We start from the raw sequence: 20089 nt of genomic DNA on the forward strand, positions 1-20089 counted from the left end.
ATTCAGGGTACTAAAGGAGAAGAACATGCAGCCAAGAATACTTTATCCAGCAAGACTGTCATTCAGAATGGATGAAGAGATAACATCCAGGACCAGCAGAAAATTAAAGAATATGTGACCACTATGCCAGCCCTGCAAGAGCTATTAAGGGAGGGGGTCTATAAAAGGAGAAAGAACCCAAGAGTGATATAGAACAGAAATTTAGAGACAATCTATAGAAACAAGGACTACATAGGCAACATGATGACAACAAAATCTTATCTGTCAATAATCACCCTCAATGTGAATGGCATACATGCTCCCATGAAACGGCAGAGGGTTGCAGACTGGATAAAAAGACAGGACCCATCAATATGCTGTCTACAAGAGACTGATTTTGAACCTAAAGATACAATCAGACTGGAAGTGTAGGGATAGAGAACCATCTTTCATGCTCACAGACTTAAAAAAAACCTAAGGTAGCAATTCTCAAATTAAACAAATTAGATTTTAAGCTAAAGACTGTAGTTAGAGATACAGAAGGACACAATATCATTCTTTAAGGGTCTATCTAACAAGAGGCTGTAACAACTGTAAATATCTACGGCCCCAAAATGGAAGCAGCCAACTACCTAAACCAGCTATTAGCCAAAATAAAAAAACATATTGATAATAATATATTAATAGTAGAAGACCTCGACACTCCAACTCAGCAACAGACAGATCATCTAAGCAAAAAATCAACAAAGAAACAAGAGCTTTGAATTATACACTGGATCAGATGGACCCCATAGCTATATATAGAACACTCCACCCTAAAACAACAGAAGACTCATTCTTCTTGAGCGCACATGGAATAGACTGTATAATGGGTCACAAAAACATCTCAAACAATACCAAAAAATTGAGATTATTCCCTGTATATTATTATTATTTATATATACAAATACATATTAATATATTATAATATTATATTATATATTATATTATATATAACTATATATAATATATTAATATATCATTTTATTAAGATTTTAATTATTATATTAATCATTATGTGTTATATGTATATATTATATTATTAATATGTATTAATGTGAATTAGTAATATTTGTTATATATTAATATTTAATATATTGTATTTGTATAATTTATATATGATATATTTATAATAATTAATAAATTGTAATTTACTATACTGATATATATTAATAACATAATATGATATAATATATAAATTATATTCCCTGTATATTATTATTATTATATTATTCCCTGTATATTCAAAGACCACCGCTTTGAAACTGGAACTCCATCACAAGAAAAAATTTGGAAGAAATTCAAACACTTGGAAGCTAAAGACCATCCTGCTGAAGAATGTTTTGGTCAATCAGGAAATCAAAGAAAAACTTAAACAATTCATGGAAATCAATGAGAATGAAAACACATCAGTCCAAAACCCATGGGATACTGCAAAGGTGGTCCTAAGGGGTAAATACATAACCATCCAAGCCTCACTCAAAAAAAAAAAAAAAAAAAAAACAGAAAAATCCCCAATTCACCAACTAACTTTACACCTTAAAGAACTGGAGACAAAAAAAAATGAAGCCTAAGCCATGTACAAGAAGAGAAATTATTAAGAGTAGAGCAAAGGTTAATGAAATAGATACCAGAAATACAGTAGAGCAGATCAATGAAACTAGAAGCTGGTTCTTTGAAAGAATTAATAACATTGATAAACCACTGGCCAGACTTACCCAAAAGAAAAAAGAAAGAACCAAAATTAATAAAATTATGAATGAAAGGGGAGAGATCATGACTAACACCAAGGAAATAGAAACAATTATCATAAATTATCAATAACTCTATATCAATAAATTAAGCAACCTGGAGGAAATGGATGTCTTCCTGAAAACCTTCAAACTACCAAGACTGAAACAGGAAAAAATTCACAACCTGAGTAGACCAATGACCAATAAAGAGATTGCAGCAGCATTCAAAAACTCCAAAAAACCAAGAGTCCAGGGCCTGATGGATTCCCTGGAGAATTCTACCATTCAAAGAAGAAATAGTATTTATTCTCCTGAAGCTGTTTCAAAAAACAGAAACAGAAGGAAAACTTCCAGACTCATTCTATGAGGCCAGTAGTACCTTGATTCCCAAAACCAGGCAAAGACCACATCAAAAAGGAGAATTACAGACCAATATCAGCAATGAATATGGAAACAAGATCCTAGCTAATAGGACCCAACAGTACATTAACAGAATTATCCATCACGACCAGATGGGATTTATCACTGGGATGCAAGGGTGGTTCAAAATTTTCAAATTAATCAGTGATAGAACACATTAATAAGAGGAGAGAGAAGAACCATATTGTCCTCTCAATGGATACAGAAAAAGCATTTGACAAAATACAACATCCTTTCCTGATTTAAACTCTTCAGAGTGTAGGGATAGAGGGAACATTCCTCTTTCATAAAAAAAAAAAATATGAAAAGCCCACAGTGATCATCATTCTTGACGGGGAAAAGCTGAGAGCCTTTCTCTTAAGATGAAGAACAAGCCAAGGATGTCCACACTTGCAAGTCCTAGCAAAAGCAATCAGACAACAACAACAACAAAAATAAAAGGTATTCAAATTGTCAAAGAAGAAGTCAAACTCTCTCTTTGCAGATGAAATGATACTTTATGTGGAAAACCAAAAGACTCCACCCTTAAATTTCTAGAACTCATACAGCAATTCAGTAATGTGGCAGGATACAAAATCAAGGCACAGAAATCAGTTGCTCTCCTATGCAATGACAATTGTAACTCTAGAAAGAGAAATTAGGGAATTGATTCCATTTACAATAGCACCAAAAACCATAAGATACCTTGGAATAAACCTAGCCAAATAGGTGTAGGATCTATACTCTAGAAACTACAGAACACTTATGAAAGGAATTGAAGAAGACACAAAAAGATGGAAAAACATTCCATGCTCATGGATCAAAAGAATAACCTTGTTAAAATATCTATACTGCCCAGAGAAAACTATACTTTCAACACCAACGGCATTTTTCAACGTGCTGGAACAAACGATCCTAAAGTTTGCATGGAACCAGAAAAGACCCTGAATCACCAAGGAAACATTGAAAAAGAAAAAACAAAGCTGGGGGCATCACATTGCCTGATTTCAAGCTATATTACAAAGCTGTGATCACCAAGACAGCATGGTATTGGCACAAAAACAGACACATAGACTAATAGGACAGAATAGAGAGCCCAGATATAGACCCTCAACTCTATGGTCAACTAATTTCTGACAAAGCAGGAAAAAATATCCAATGGATAAAAAGAGAATCTCTTCAATAAATGGTGCTGGGAAAAATGGACTGCTATGTACAGAAGAATGACACTCGACCATGTGCTTACTCCATATACAAAGATAAACTCTAAATGGATGAAAAACCTCAGTGTGAGACAGGAATCCATCAAAGTCCTAGAGAAGAACATAGGCAGTAACCTCTTTGACATTGGCCACAGCAACTTCTTTCAAGACAGGTTTCCAAAGGCAAGGGAAACAAAAGCAAAAATGAACTTTTGGGACTTCATCAAGATCAAAAGCTTCTGCATAGCAAAGGAAACAGTCAACAAAACAAAGAGGCAACCCACAGAATGCAAAAAGATATTTGCAAATGACACTACAGATAAAGGGCTGATATGCAAGATCTATAAAGAACTTCTCAAACTCAACACCCCAAAAAACAGATAATCATGTCAAAAAATGGGCAGAAGACATGAACAGACACTTTTCCAAAGAAGACATACAAGTGGCTAATGGACACATGAAAAAACGTTCATCATCATTAGCCTTTAGGGAAATTAAAATCAAAACCACACTGAAATATCACCTTACACCAGAATGACAAAAATTGATGAGTCAAGAAACAACAAATATTGGAGAGGTTGTGGAGAAAGGGGAACCTTCTTACACTGTTGGTGGGAATGCAAGTTGGTGCAGCGACTTTGGAAAACAGTGTGGAGATTCCTCAAAAAGTTTAGAGCTATCTGAGGGGTTTGAAGTGGCGGGGGGGGGGGGTGGGAGGTTGGGATACCAGGTGGTGGGTATTATAGAGGGCACGGATTGCATGGAGCACTGGGTGTGGTGAAAAAATAATGAATACTGTTATGCTGAAAATAAATAAATTAATTTAAAAAAAAAGTTTAGAGCTACCCATGACCCGGTAATTGCCCTACTGGCTATTTACCCCAAAGATAGAGATGTAGTTAAAAGAAGGGCCATATGCACCCCAATATTCATAGCAGCAATTTCCACAATAGCCAAAATGTGGAAAGAGCCAAAATGCCCTTCAACAGATGAATGGATAAAGCAGATGTGGTCCATATACACAATGGAATTTTACTCAGCCATCAGAAAGGATGAATATCCACTGTTTACATCAACATGGGTGGGACTGGAGGGGATTACGCTGAGTGAAATAAGTCAAGCACAGAAAGACAATTATTATATGGTTTCACTTCTTTGCGGAACATAAGGAATAATAGCATGGAGGACGTTAGAGGGAAGGGAAAAATGACGAGGGTGGAATCAGAGGGGGAGACAAACCATAAGAGACTGTGGACTCTAGGAAACAAATTGAGGGTTTTAGAGGGGATGTGGTGGGGGGATGGGTTAGCCTGGTGGTGGGTATTAAGTAGGGTATGTATTGCATGAAGTACTGGGTGTTATACACAAACAATGAATCATGTAACACTACATCAAAAACTAATGATGTACTGTATGGTGAATAACATACCATAATTTAAAAAATAAAAACAACTTTTTAAATTTTAATATAAAAATAAATAAATAATAATAAAACCCCACCCATTCTTTTAATAGCTGTTTAGTATCATACTATATGAACATATTGTAATTTATGTATCTAGCCCCCAGTATTAACATTTAGTTTTTTTCTTATTTTTTGCTATAATAAAAAATAGTATAATGAACACAGTATGTGATTTCATACATATGCATCTATGTCTGTTGGATAACTTCTTTGAGTGGAACTTTTAAAGCAAAGGGTATGTGCAATTTTACTTTTGTTAGACATTGCCAAATTCCCCTGTTGAGAACCTGTATCAATTGGTGTTAACAAAATTGTGTATTATCTTTACCAATCTAATAGGTGAAAAGTGGCATTTCAATGCAGTTTTAATTTGCTTTATTCTTATTACAAATGAGGGTGAACATCTTTTCATATGCTTAAAGTGGTAACATTCTGGATTTTCTGTGAATTGTCAGTTCATATCCTCTATTATCTCTCTTTTGGGTTACTGGTACTTTTTTATTAATTTAAAATACTTCTTCATATATTAAGAAAATTAACCTTCATCTATGATAAGAAATAAATTCAATTTTTGTCTTTTGACTTTGTTTATGGTATTTTCCTTCCAAAAAGAAATTTTCATATATATGAATTTATCAATCTTTTCTTTATAGGTTTTATATGATAGTTAGAAAGGCCATTGTCACTCTAATACTACTTTTTAAGTGATAGGTTAGATGTTATTATTGGGAAAAGCTGGGTAGAAGCTTCATATAAATTCTCTACTTGTTTTGCCACTTTGTGAGTCTAAATTTATTTACAACAATGGATTAATAGACTTATGTATAGTAAAAGAGATATGCTAAAATGTTAATGGAGAATCTAGGTGGTAGGTATAAGGGTTTCCACTGTATGATTCTTTTGACTTTCCTGATGTCTCAAGTTTTTATAATAAAGTACTGGGGGAAAGAGCTCTAAATATTTCTCCTAGTGATTTCATGTTTTTTGACATTTAAATTTTTGATTGAGCTGTAACTAATTTTGGTGCAGTATTACATTTTTTGTTTTAATTGTTTAAGTTATATAAATAAAACTCAATTTGCCAGATTGGCAAAAATGACCATTTTAAAACCAACACGCCTTCACCTGGTTTTATAGCTTCATCTATAAAATTTAAGTCTTTAATGCATCTGAAATTTATTTTCTAGCTACTAGGTAGGAATCATACTGTATTTTAAAAGTTGATTTTCATTTATTTATTCAAACCTAAATCTTCTTTTTTGGTTCTTAATAGATGATTATCTTACATTCCATGCTTAAGTCATATCTTATCCTTCTATTTTCCAGTTTCCTTATTTTTCATTTTATGTCTTATTTTCCCAAACCTTAAATATCTTTGGAACTGTTTTCTGAATCCTCCCTATGTTTTTTTCTGTAAATTTTATTAATCATGCAGAAATGATTACTTACAACAAGTTCCAAAACACCATCTCCTTCATCAGCATTTTCTATCATAGTGGCTCCAAATCCAAGCTCTCGGATGAACTCAGCTATCATTGGTGGTTGTATAACAGCAGGATTATACCTTACTTCTGCCTTGCCAGCCATCAGAGCCACAAGTACAGAATATATTCCTAAAAGCATTGATAAGAAAAGCAATTGAGATAATACCTTTATAAAAAGAGTAATGTTATTAGTATTTTTCATGTATAAAGGGATTAAAGTGAACCTAGAGAAATTTGCTAGTTATTTATTAGTTATTAGTTAGCTTTTATACAGTCTTGAACCCAAACCAAAAAAAAACTATTTGAAATGGGGCCTTAGTTTCTTAAACTTTTTATTATGGAAATTTTTGATTTATATATACTCAAAAGAGAGAACAACATAATAAACTTGATACAACCATTGCCCAGTTTCAACAATTATCAATAATACTGGGGCTGGGGGTGCCTGGGGAGCTCAGTAGATTGATGATAAACTCTTGATTTGGCTCAGGTCATGATCTTGGGGGTCCTGGGATCAAGCCCCACATCGAGCTCTGTGCTAAGCGAGGAGTCTGCTTAAGAATTCTCTCACCCTCTCCCTCTCCCTTTGCCCCTCCCCCTGTTCTCTCTCTCTAAAATAAATAAATAAATCTTTTTGAAAAATGAATACTGGGGCTGCTCTTGTTTCATCTATATTCCTATCCTCTTACTTCCTGTACTCTACCCTGATTATTTTGAAGCAAAACCCAGATAACATTTCATATGTAAATATTTTAATACGTATCACTTAAAGATAGACTCTTCTCTTTAAAAAGTACATATAATACCTTATCATACCTAAAATAATTCATTATCACCAAATATCCAGGCAGAATTCACATTTCCATACTTGTCTTATAATTGTTTACTAGTTTGCCTAACACAGTTTCTTTTTTTTTAATTGGGATCCAAGTAAGGCCTATGAATTACAATAGGCTGAGACCTTATATATAAATATAAAGCATTGTAGAAACCAATAAGACAGAGACCTAGAGAGAAAGGAACTTAAGCACTTAAGGAAATCCTGCAGTTACAGCAAAGAATCCAAGATGTACCAAGATGTACATTATAACATAATCAAATAATAGTGATTTCTTAAAATTATCAAATTTTACTGCCTGGTACACACTAATATAAAGTGGTCTTATTCATGGGGGGGGAGTGCCATACAACTTGTTAATTAAACAAAGGAGTTCATTTTATCACAGTCACCCTGTTCTCTAGCACAAGCCTTTTATTAATAACCATCCTACTTCTCTAGGCCAGCTACTGCTGACATTGCCAGGAAGAAAATTAATTCTGCATAGCAGAAGTATCAGCTCTTTCTGGTTATCTATGGCACTTGGCGGCTACCTGACAGGCAATGGGGATCAACAGGTCAACTCTACGGTTGGATAAAAAGAAAAGAAAATATCCTGCTCCGGAGGACGGAGGCTTAAGTGGGTAGGAGAAGAATAAATGAAACAAGATGGGATTGGGAGGGAGACAAACCATAAGTGACTCTTAATCTCACAAAACAAACTGAGGGTTGCTGAGGGGAGGGGGTTTGTGAGAAGGGGGTGGGATTATGGACATTGGGGAGGGTATGTGCTTTGGTGAGTGCTGTGAAGTGTGTAAACCTGGTGATTCACAGACCTGTACCCCTGCGGATAAAAATATATGTTTATAAAAAATAAAAAGTTAAAAAAAAAAAAAAGAAAAAAAAAAAAGAAAAGAAAATAGTATTAACTTAATAATAGTTTTTAACAAGAAAACAAAGTACCTATATAATCTAAATTTTCTGTATAAAATGATTACATTCTGGGCTTTGTGGATACCAAATAATTCAGAGGACCAGTTCATAGGAAAGCATCAGTAATAAGAGTAGGGTACAGAGAAAGTAGAAAAAAATCTTTTTGCTTCATTTGGATGTAATCTATAGCCAAACAGAAATAGAAGGGAAAATTGGACTCTCAAAAATAGGTTTCATACTTACATAAATTATGGCTAACTTTTTAAACTCTTACTTCAAACTATAATTAAAACTCTATTCATTTTTATAAATATAATGCAAACTAAACTAAGACACAGCGAGTGTTACATAATTTTTTTAAAAAGTGAATATAGTAACCCCAGCTAGGCCAATGGTATTCTTAATTGGGTAAAGAGGTAGTAAAGGGGATAGTAGGAAGCAACAGGAAGGATCAATCAGCAGAATGGATTTTTTTTTTTTAAAAAAAGATTCAAGATTGACATAGGCATTGCTTATCTTACGAAAAAGGCTATTTCTGAATTGCCAAAAAATTATTGGTTCTAAAATTAAACAAGAACTTTACAAACTTCTTTTGTTTTCATTTGTTTGTAACCTCCCTCCTTTTAATCATTCAAAGTGTAATATAAGCTTCAGCCTCAACTGCATTCTAATTAGATATAATGGAGATTGAAATGACATGCAAAAATGACATAATGCAGATAAGGGAATAACTGAAGATGGCTCTGTATAATATACACTTCATTATAATTTTCTGGCCTGTATATATAAGGTAAGGCATGTGTGTATGTGTGTGTTATAAGGCCTTTATATATAAGGCCTATGGACCCCAGCCCTATATTATTATTATATACTTTGAGTTATTGCCCCACAATAGAGGGGATAAGCTGATACTAATCTTACCTGTTTGGCCCTTGTGACCAAGGGCATGTATTATTTAAGACATTGGGGCTAGTACCAACCCTATGATTTCAGTCTCATTAAACATAACTGCATAACTACATGGTTAACAAATCTATTATACCACAGTGTGAAGTCTATTAACATGAACGCAAACTTATAAAGTAAAACATTTGAGTATAACTAAATAAAAAAAGTATGCAGTAAATTTTCTAGGATTTTGTAACATAGAGTTAAAATTTATAGACGATACTGAGTAACTTTTTAACATTTTTGCTATAAGCAAATATCAGTGATAAAACTGTTGGAAGAGAACACTATAATTTTAAACAAACTTGGTTTTGGTCTGGTTCTTGGTCCAGGTACAGTAATACTGAAACTTACAGACTGTGGTTATTAGTTTTAAGCATAGCTTTATCAGAAAATTTGTATGTTTCTTAACACTGATTGCAACCAAGGTCTATAGAGAATAGTAACCTTATACATTTCCTTCTGTTATTTTCCTATACATTTCATTGATATTAAATGAGATAAACAAGATTGGAACTTGGGAACAAAACACAAAAACTGGCTGTCAGAAAGTCAAGGTTGGGGGCGCCTGGGTGGCTCAGTGGTTTGGGCTGCTGCCTTTGGCTCGGGTCATGATCTCAGGGTCCTGGGATCGAGCCCCGCATCGGGCTCCCTGCTCCGCAGGAAGCCTGCTTCCCTCTCTCTCTCTCTCTGCCTGCCTCTCTGCCTACTTGTGATCTCCGTCTTTCAAATAAATAAATAAAATTTAAAAAAAAAAAAAAAAAAGAAAGTCAAGGTTGTCCTGCACATCACTCATATGCAGGACTTCATAAGGCCCTAGCAAGAACCACAAAAATGGTTATAAAACAACTAAGAGGTCAAAAAGGAGAGAGTCCTCAAATCAATACACAAAATAACAGGCTCTAAGACTGTCTTACCTTCTTCTCGTCTTAAATTCCGTTCAATGTTTGCTACACAGGAAGCACAAGTCATACCAGTGACCTGTATGTAACACTTAGATGTAGTCTTTGCTTCCGCGTCATTAATTGGTGTCATCATTTTAGTATAAAATTCATTCGTTGAGGTCAAAAGTGGCATTTCCGATGAGGTCTGAGCTATTATTACAAATGGCTCATTTGTATCTGATGGAGAAGGAAAGATTCGTTTCATTTGAGGTATTCTTCAGCTGCATCCTGGTCATTTATCACAATCCATACCTCTAGGCACTGTCAAACCATTCCTTTAAAACAAGCATGTACCTAGAATTCTCAACACTGCTTTTTACACTTTCCAGAAAGTGACTTCAAATTTCAATACTACCCGTCCCAGTTCTCTGGAAAATCTGAACTAACTGAATAAACAAAACTTTGATTATACCAAGTTCTTCTAGCTGTTTTCTCTATTGCAAACCCCAGAGAGAGAGTAGGTTGTTGATGGAAAGCTCTTATTTTTATAATGAATAGTTATCATCATGTTAATGACTTACATACTGGCATTAAAATAATCCATGATATAGTAAGGAGAGCAAAAATGAATTTGTAAAACAGCATTGCAGTATGATGTCATCTGAAAATTTTTTGTGTGGTGGCACCTGGGAGGCTCAGCCAGTTAAGTACCTGCCTTCCACTCAGGTGATGATCCCGGGGTCCTGGGATTGAGTCCCATGTGACCTCACTGCTCAGTGGGGAGTCCGTTTCTTCCTCTCCCTCTGCCCCTCCTCCCTATATGTGCTCTCTGTCTCTCTCTCTTTTTTTTGCATGCATGCTCTCTCTCAAATAAAATCTAAATATATACATATATGTATATATATACATATATATATATACTAATTTTTAAAATTGTGTATATGTATATATGAGACCATGTACAGGGAAGTCAAAATATTAATGGTGGCTATTTCTGACAAATGGGGTTAAGGCAACAATAGAATGACAGATGAACACATTTTCTCTACAGACATTTCTATATTCTCTAAATTTTAAAACAATTTTTTTTTACATTAAAATGTCTTTGAGGACAATTGAAGAAAAGGCAAGGAGTAAGTCAGCAGTAATCTTTGTTATGTGCAAAGGAATATTTGGGGGGGTGCCTAGTGGCTCAGTCGGTTAAGGATCCAACTCTTGATTTTGGCTCAGGTCATGATCTCAGGGTTGTAAGACTGAGCCCCATGTTAGCTTCATGCTGGGTGTAGAGCCTGCTTAAGATTCTCTTTCCAGGGGCACCTGGGTAGCTCAGTGGGTTAAGCTGCTGCCTTCGGCTCAGGTCATGATCTCGGGGTCCTGGGATCGAGCCCCACATTGGGCTCTCTGCTCTGTACTTCCTCCTCTCTCTCTGCCTGCCTCTCTGCCTACTTGTGATCTCTCTGTCAAATAAATAAATAAAATCTTTAAAAAAAAAAAAGATTCTCTTTCCAACTCTTTCTCTGCCTCTCCCCACTGCTGCAGGCACATGGGCACATGCTCCAAAAACCTAAATAAAATGTTAAAAATAGAGCTACCCTATGACCCAGCAATTGCACTACTAGGTATTTACCCCAAAAATATAGATGTGGTGAAAAGAAGGAACATGTGCACTCCAACGTTTATAGCAGCAATGTCCACAATAGCCAAACTGTGGAAGGAGCTGAGATGTCATTCAACAGATGAATGGATAAAGAAGATAGGGTTCATATATACCACGGAATACTACTCAGCCATCAGAAAGGATGAATATCTACCATTTTCATCAACATGGATGGAATTGGAGGGGATTATGCTAAGTGAAGTAAGTCAAGCAGAGAAAGACAATTATCATATGGTTTCACTCATATGTGGAACATAAGCAAAGCACGGAGGACCGTAGGGGAAGGGAGGGAAATTTGAAGGGGGAGAAATCAGAGAGGGAGACAAATCATAAGAGACTCTGGACTCCGGGAAACAAACTGAGGGTTTCAGAAGGGAGGTGGTTGGGGGAGGGAGTAACAGAGTGATGGAGGGCATGTGGTGTGATGAGCACCTGGTATTATTATTATACATAACTAATGAATCACTGAACACTACATCAAAAACTAATGATGTACTATACAATGGCTAACTGAACATAATAAAAATAAGTAAATAAAGTCATCTAGATTGTTTCCAGTTTTTGGCAATTATGAATAAAGTTGCTAGAAGCATTTGTGTATACGCAAAAAGATTAAAATAAAATAAAAGGAATATTGAGAAAATCTCTCCAGAGAATGTTTATGGACTGTGGAACAATGGGAAATTCCTATTAACCAGAAGTTCCCCTGCAGTCTCAGAAAATCTGCTGTTCTGTTTTAGTTTATCCACTGCAGAATGAATCATCTCCAAAAAGGGAGAAGTTATCTTCTCTAGCACATCCATGCACTTGCAAAGCTAATGATTTTATACTCTCCTGCAGAGATAAGGAGGAAAAGAGGTGATGTGGCAATTTTCAGGCACCTAACTCGTTCTTTCTTCCCCTTGGGCAAAAAAAAAACTGGTTCAGGTCTACTTGGCTAACCCACAGAGGAACCCCTGCATCAGAGCTGGTTTTTAGGATGCTAAAGAGGGCATCTTTTGCAGAAACTTTAATAGAAGCCTGACAATTTAACTCATAAATAATGATCTAGACTTCACAAATCAGTATAATAACTCTTACTGTTACTTACTCTTAATGCGCATACGACAACCTGGGGGATTTAACAATCTGAGGGTTTTGAAGGGGCGGGGGGTGGGAGGTTGGGGTACCAGGTGGTGGGTATTATAGAGGGCACGGATTGCATGGAGCACTGGGTGTGGTGCAAAAATAATGAATACTGTTATGCTGAAAATAAATAAAAAATAAATTTAAAAAAATGCAGATTATAGTTCAGGACATTTAGAATGGGGCCTGAGATTCTGCATTTTCACCATTCTTCCAGGCCATGGCACTACAGCCAATCTGAGTTCCAGAAAAAGAGACTTTGATCACAATTGACTAGATACTCCTAATTACAAAATTAGTTAGTCTCTGATCATAAGAAAATCAATTTAGAAAACTATATTTATTCATTCAGATTGTGGGAGCATTATTTAGAAACAGATGGTAAAATTTACCAAATACTACTGTGATCTTAAAGAATTCAAAAAGGAAGCTCATTTGCCCAAAGGAAATAGCTGTGGCTTTGAAAAAATATATAAATCCATCCAGGAGCTTACTTAATTCTCTCACAATTACTATCAAGACTTCATTCTGAAATCAGACACTGAAAAAAAAGTTTATACTGCTAATTACTTTAGGCTCAGTATTCAGTTATTTCAGGTACCAGAGCTAACCTATAATACAATCTGTAATTTTCACGCTCTGGAAGTAGAGTACACTAAAATTAAAATAAGTCATAGAAATAGTCCCTTTTAGCTACCTTGGCATGACCTCTCAACAAAGATCCATAAAATTGTGCCCTTTACCCCAGTGAGGGGGGTAACCAGAAGAGTAAAAGCTTCCATCTTCCACAGACACAAGGCAGGTGTTAAAAAGCCACACTGGATCAAATGACTACTTTTCTTCAATTAGATTTTCTATAGGCTGCAGTAATACTACCTATGCTTAAGTGAATTCAAAAGGAAGGCAGGCTGACTTTCCTGCACTTGAGACAACAAGCAGAAAAGATTCCAAAAATTTCAAGAAAGGGTTTCTAATATCATCCTCAAAATTGGAGGGTTCAGTGTCTGAAGTAATATGAAGAAGAAATACCTAACCAGAAAATGGATTTTAAAAGAATGAAAAATATCATTCCTGAAATGTAGTCTCAAATTCTCAAATGATTGAGAAAAAGGTAGTATGTATGTGTGCATCTGTGTGTGTGTGTGTGTGTGTGTGTCTGTGTATGTGTCTGTCAACAGAGAGAATGATAAAACAGATGTGGTAAAATATTAAAAATGAGGGAATCTGAGAGAAATTGGTAAACAGGAATTCTTTATATTACTCTTGCAGCTTCTCTATAAGTTTGAAATTAAAACTAAAATAGTTACAAAAAGGAGAAGAATTTGAGTATTTTTTTCTTTAATTGGTTACTGACGACTTAACCTCATATATTATATATCTTTTTAAGAGAATGATGAGATTGATGGTCACGATAAAATTGGATTATGCAAGGGTGGTTCAGTATTTGTGCAATCAATGTGAAACATCACATCAACAAAAAAAAGGGAAAAAAATATGATTATTTCAATAGGTTCAGAAAAAGCATGACAAATTACAACATCCATTCATTGTAAAAACCCTCCAAAAAAGTTGGCCTAGTGGGAACATACCTCAACATAATAAATGCTTTATATGAAAAACCCACAGCCAACATCATAGTCTATGGTGAAAAACAGAGTTTTTACCCTAAGATCAGGAACAAGACAAGGATATCTGTTCTCACCACTTTTATTCAACACAGTACTGGAAGTCCTAGCCACAGCAATCAGACAACAACAACAACAAAATAACAGGCATCCAAATTGCAAAGAAAAAATAAAACTTTCACTGTTTGCAGATGACAGTATACTATATAGAAAACCCGAGTCCACCAAAAAACTACTAGAACTGATGAATGAATTCAGTAAGGTCACAGGATACAAAATCAATGTACAGAAATCTGTTGCATTTCTACATACCAATAATAAAGCAGCAGAAAAAGAAAAAGCAATTCCATTTATAATTGCATCAAAAATAATAAAATAGCTAGGAATAAACTTAACCAAATAAGTAAAAGACCTGTGCTCTGAAAACTATAAAACGCTGATGAAAGAAACTGAAGACAACACAAAGAAATGGAAAGACATTGCATGCTCATGGATTGGAAGAACAAATATTAAAATGTCTATACTATACATTTAATCTAAGCAATCTATATATTTAATGCAATCCCTACCAAAATGCCAATAGCATTTTTCACGGAACTAGAACAAACAATCTTAAAATTTGTGTAGAACCACAAAAAATCCTAAATATCAAAACAATCCTGAAAAAGAAAAACTGGAGGTATCACAATACCAGACATCAAGTTATATTACAAAGCTGTAGTAATCAAAATAGCATGGTTCTAGAACAAAAACAGACACATAGATCAATAGAACAAAATAGAAAGCCCAGAAATAAACCCACAATTATATGGTTAATTAATCATTGGCAGAGGCAGCAAGAATAAATAATGGAAAAAATAATCTCTTCAACACATGTTGTTGGGAAAAGTGGACAACGACATGCAAAAGAATGAACCCAGACCACTTTCTTACACCATACACAAAAATAAATTCAAAATGAATTAAACACCTAAATGTGAGACAAGAACCACAATAGTCCTAGAAAAGAACACAGGCAGTAATTTCTTTGACACTGGTCACAGCAACTTTTCTCTAGATATTCCTCCTGAGGCAAGGGAAACAAAAGAACAATAAACTATTGGGACTACATCAAAATAAAAAGCTTCTGCACAGCAAAGGAAACAACAAAACTAAAAGGTGACCTACTGAATAGGAGGAGATAACTGCATATGACATAGCCAATAAAGGGTTAGGATCCAAAATATATAAAGAACTTACCAAATTAGACAACCAAAAAACAAATAATCCAATTTAAAAATGGGCAGAAGACCTGAACAAACATTTCTCCAAAGACTTACAGATGGCCAACAGACACATGAAAAGATGCTCAACATCAGTGATCATCAGGAAAATACAAACAAAAACTATAATGACATATCAACTTACATCTGTCAGGATGGCTAAACTAAAATAAAAACTCAAACACTAAGTTTTGGCAAGAAGGTGAAGCAAAAAGAACCCTCTTGAACTGCTGGTGGGAATGCAAACTGGTGCAGCCACTATGGAAAATATTACAGAGGTCTTCAAAAAGTTAAAAATAGAACTGCCCTCTGATCCAGCAATCACACTACTGGGTATTTACCCAAAAAATACAAAAACACTAATTCAAAGGGATAAACACACACCAATGTTTACAGAAGCATTACTTACAATAGCCAAATTATGAAAGCAGTTCAATTGTCCATCAGTTGATAAATGGATATACACAATGGAATATTCAGCCATAAAAATTGAAATCTTGCCATTTACAATGATAAGAATGGAGCTAGAATGTATTATTCTAAGTGAAATAAGTCATTCAGAGAAAGAGAAATACTCAGTTCACTCATATGTGTAATTTAAGAAACAAAAGGACAAAGGGACTGGAAAGAGAGAAATTAACAAAGAGATTCTTAATTATAGAGGATAAACAGATGGTTAACAGAGGAACTATTTGACTATTTGGAGGATGGGTTCAACAGGTGATGGAGATTAAGAAGTGCACATGTGGGGACAGCTGGGTGGCTCAGTCAGTTAAGCAGCTGCCTTCAACTCAAGTCATTATCCTAGGATCCAGTCAGTCCCTCATTGGGCTCACTCTGCAGGGAGCTTGCTTCTCCCTCTGCCTGCTCTGCCTGCTGTTCCTGCTGCTTGTGCTCTCTCTCTCTCTCTCTCTCTCTCTCTCAAATAAATAAATAAAATCTTTAACAAACAAACAAAAAAAGAAGTGCACTTGTAATGAGCACTGGGTGAAGTATGGAAGTGATGAATCACTATATTGTACACCTGAAACTAATGTACCACTGTAAGTTAACTACACCTGCATTAAAATGTTAAAAAATAAAATTAAAAAAAGATTCACCAATGAAGAAAAAAAGCACCTGATATTTCTCTATCTCCTTTAACTTTTACAGCCCACCCAGAATTAGTATGTCATAAAGACAAATCATGCCAGCCCCTCTCTTTCTGGGAAGGGGTTATAGTGATGGGCTGTGAGGCCAGAATTGGCATTGACATGGATATTCAGAAAATGGGTAGCCACCATTCTGATAGCATCTTAAACTCTGAATGATCTCTTCCAGAAATACAAAATGCAATCATTTGATATCAACCTTTTATCCAAATAATATGAGCCACTGTAGTCACAACTCTATCAATTCTTTTATGGTGATGTTCACTGTGCCAAGGTTTTTTACCTATTCATCATGGTCATTAATGTGTTTGTTTTAACCGCTAACAGATGTAGGATACACAACAGGCTCCTGGTAATTATTTGTCGAACAGTCAATTCCTGGGGCCCTTGACAACAGTTGGTTAAGGTAAAATCCATTGTTAAAAGCTACTGAACATGTTGCAATCATGGATCCTGAAAACGATGTAGATGATAGACATGGAGAGAGACTATCAAGTGCTCTTACTCGTCTGACCAGAATTTCTCCTACTGGAACCCTCCTACACTACTGGTGGGAATGCAAGCTGGTGCAGCCACTCTGGAAAACAGTGTGGAGGTTCCTCAAAAAACTGAAAATAGAGCTACCCTATGACCCAGCAATTGCACTACTGGGTATATATCCTAAAGATACAAACATGGTGCTCCAAAGGGGCACGTGCACCCAAATGTTTATAGCAGCAATGTCTACAATAGCCAAACTATGGAAAGAACCTAGATGTCCATCAACAGATGAATGGATAAAGATGTGGAATATATACACAATGGAATACTATGCAGCCATCAAAAGAAATGAAATCTTGCCATTTGCGACGACATGGGATGGAACTAGAGGGTATTATATGCTTAGCAAAATAAGTCAATCGGAGAAAGACATCATATGATCTCCCTGATATGAGGAAATGGAGATGCAATGTGCGGGGGCTGGGGGTAGGGAAAAAAATGAAAGATGGTGGGATTGGGAGGGAGACAAACCATAAAAGACTCAATCTCAAAAAGCACACTGAGGGTTGCTGGGTGGAGGGAAGACAGGAAAGGGTGGTGGGGTTATGGACATTGGGGAGGGTATGTGCTATGATGAGTGCTGTGAAATGTGTAAACCTGGCGATTCACAGACCTGTACCCCTGGGGATAAAAATACATTATATGTTTATTTAAAAAAATAAATTATTAAAAGATTTTAAAAAAAGAATTTCACCTACTGCTCAAGTCCATCTTTGAAACCATGTGAGATAGTTGGAAAGGTACTTTTACTCTGCTCACATCTGTATATAAAAACTCTTAAATGCCATTTTAAATTATATTATTTAATACTATATTATCATTGTAGCAAATAAACAATGTTAATACAGATTTAATTCAGAGACTTTATTTATAGAGGTCACCATGGCAAATTATTTATACCAGGGCTTCTCAAACTATAATGTGCATATGAATTACCTGGAGAGCTTATTAAAATTAAAATGTAGATTTTTATTTAATGGATATGCAGTGGGTCAGAGAGTCTAGTTCTAACAAGCTCCCAGTGATGGTGCTTCTACTGATGATCTGTGAACCATACTTGAAGCTGCAAAAATACAGACCCAAATGAATAGGAAAAAATCCAATGTAGAGGTACAATCTGAAAGTTTGTAAGGTTCTTGCTTACAATAATGTCAGATACCAGATATGATTTTTTAAAAATATTTCACTTTCATACAATATGTGATATAAACTGATATGATTTGAGTTCCTATATTTAATTTCCTATATTTAAGACGCATAGGAATATCACAGTGTAAGTAACTTGTCTGGCTGATAATAATGTAAACTAAACTTACGTGGTGTTCATAATGCATTATGTGTGCCGAAGTATTTTAATTTAATAGAAACTCTGAAGATTAATTCAACATTATACAAGCAAAAATGTGAATCAGTTTCAAATATTGTCTTTTTTTAAAAAAAGGTTATTTATTTATTTATTTGACAGAGAGAGACACAGTGAGAGGAAACACAAGCAGGGGGAGTGGGAGAGGGAGAAGCATAGGGAGGCTGATGCAGGGCTCAATCCCAGGACCCTAGGATCATGACCTAAGCCGAAGGCAGACCCTTAACAACTGAGCCACACAGGCACTCTTCAAATACTGTCATTTTGAAAATTTTAAAAAATTATAAGCAATGGGGGCACCTGGGTGGCTGAGTTGTTTAAGTGTCTGACTCTTGATTTTGGCTCAGGGTTGTGAGATTGAGCTCCACATCAGGCTCCATGCTGGGAATGGAACCTGCTTAAGATTCTCTCCTGCTCCCTCTGCCCCTCCCCACTGCTTGTGCTCTCTAAATAAATAAAGTATTAAAAATTTTAAGGAATGATAGATACAACTAAATTTTGCTGAAACCAATTTTATTCATTTTTATGGCTACCTGAAACAGTTTCACTTCAATATTTCAATTAAAATTTTTCTTGTTTCTTTTTTTAAAGATTTTATTTATTTATTTGACAGAGATCACAAGTAGGCAGAGAGGCAGGCAGAGAGAGAGGAGGAAGCAGGTTCCCTGCTGAGAAGAGAGCCTAATGTGGGGCTTGATCCCAGGACCCTGAGACCAGGACCTGAGCCAAAGGCAGAGGCTTAACCCACTGAGCCACCCAGGTGCCCCTCTTCTTGTTTCATAATCATTTCCTTTTGTAATTATGGATCTCCCATACTTTGTTCAGACATTTAGTACTAGAGGCCCTTTAATATTTTGGTATTCTATGTGAATTTTCTAATAAGGAATTATATGTCTCTTTTCTTGAGTACAAGAATTTTGGTCTTTTGAGATTGTCTTTATTAAAGTGAGAATTCTAGGTGGCAATGTAAAGTGGTTCAGCCACTTTGGAAACATATGGTAGTTCCTGAAAAAGTTAAACGTATTCACCCTATGACCCAGAAATTACACTCCTAGGTATATACCCCAGAAGAAACAAAAACATTATTCATGTAAAAACTCATACATAAATGTTCATAGCAGCATTATTCATAAAAGCCAAGAAGTGGAAACAACCTAAATTTCCATGAACTGACAGGTGGAGAAACAAAATGAGGTGTATATGTACATACACAATGGTATCCTATTTAGCAACAAAAAGAATGAAATACAGATATATGTTACAAACATAGATGAAAATTTATGTACCTTGAAAACAATATACTAAATGAAAGAAGTTAGACACAAAAGGACAAATATTCTATGATTCCACTTATATGGTACCTAGAGTCATCAAATTCATAAAGACAAAAAACAGAACAGTAAATAACAGGAGCTGAGGGAAAGGGAAGGGAAATGAGGAGTGACTACTAATGGGCACGGGGTTTCTTTTGGGCGTGATGAAA

General features: G+C 35.3%; 1 protein-coding gene across 5 annotated transcripts in view; it reads right to left on the bottom strand.

Annotated features, from left to right (window-relative positions):
* ATP7A (ATPase copper transporting alpha) overlaps nt 1-20089 on the bottom strand; it is a 194579-nt gene that overhangs the window by 67853 nt on the left and 106637 nt on the right. For all 5 annotated transcript variants that reach the window (XM_082716018.1, XM_082716017.1, XM_082716020.1 and 2 more), the window contains 2 exons: nt 9917-10120; nt 6267-6430 (listed from right to left, as the gene is read on the bottom strand). In XM_082716018.1, the coding sequence (XP_082572144.1) occupies nt 6267-6430; nt 9917-10120 (368 nt within the window). The remainder of the gene's footprint in view (nt 1-6266; nt 6431-9916; nt 10121-20089) is intronic.

The sequence above is a fragment of the Mustela nivalis genome (assembly GCF_964662115.1).
Source record: "Mustela nivalis genome assembly, chromosome: X".
In the NCBI taxonomy this organism is placed as follows: Eukaryota; Metazoa; Chordata; class Mammalia; order Carnivora; family Mustelidae; genus Mustela; species Mustela nivalis.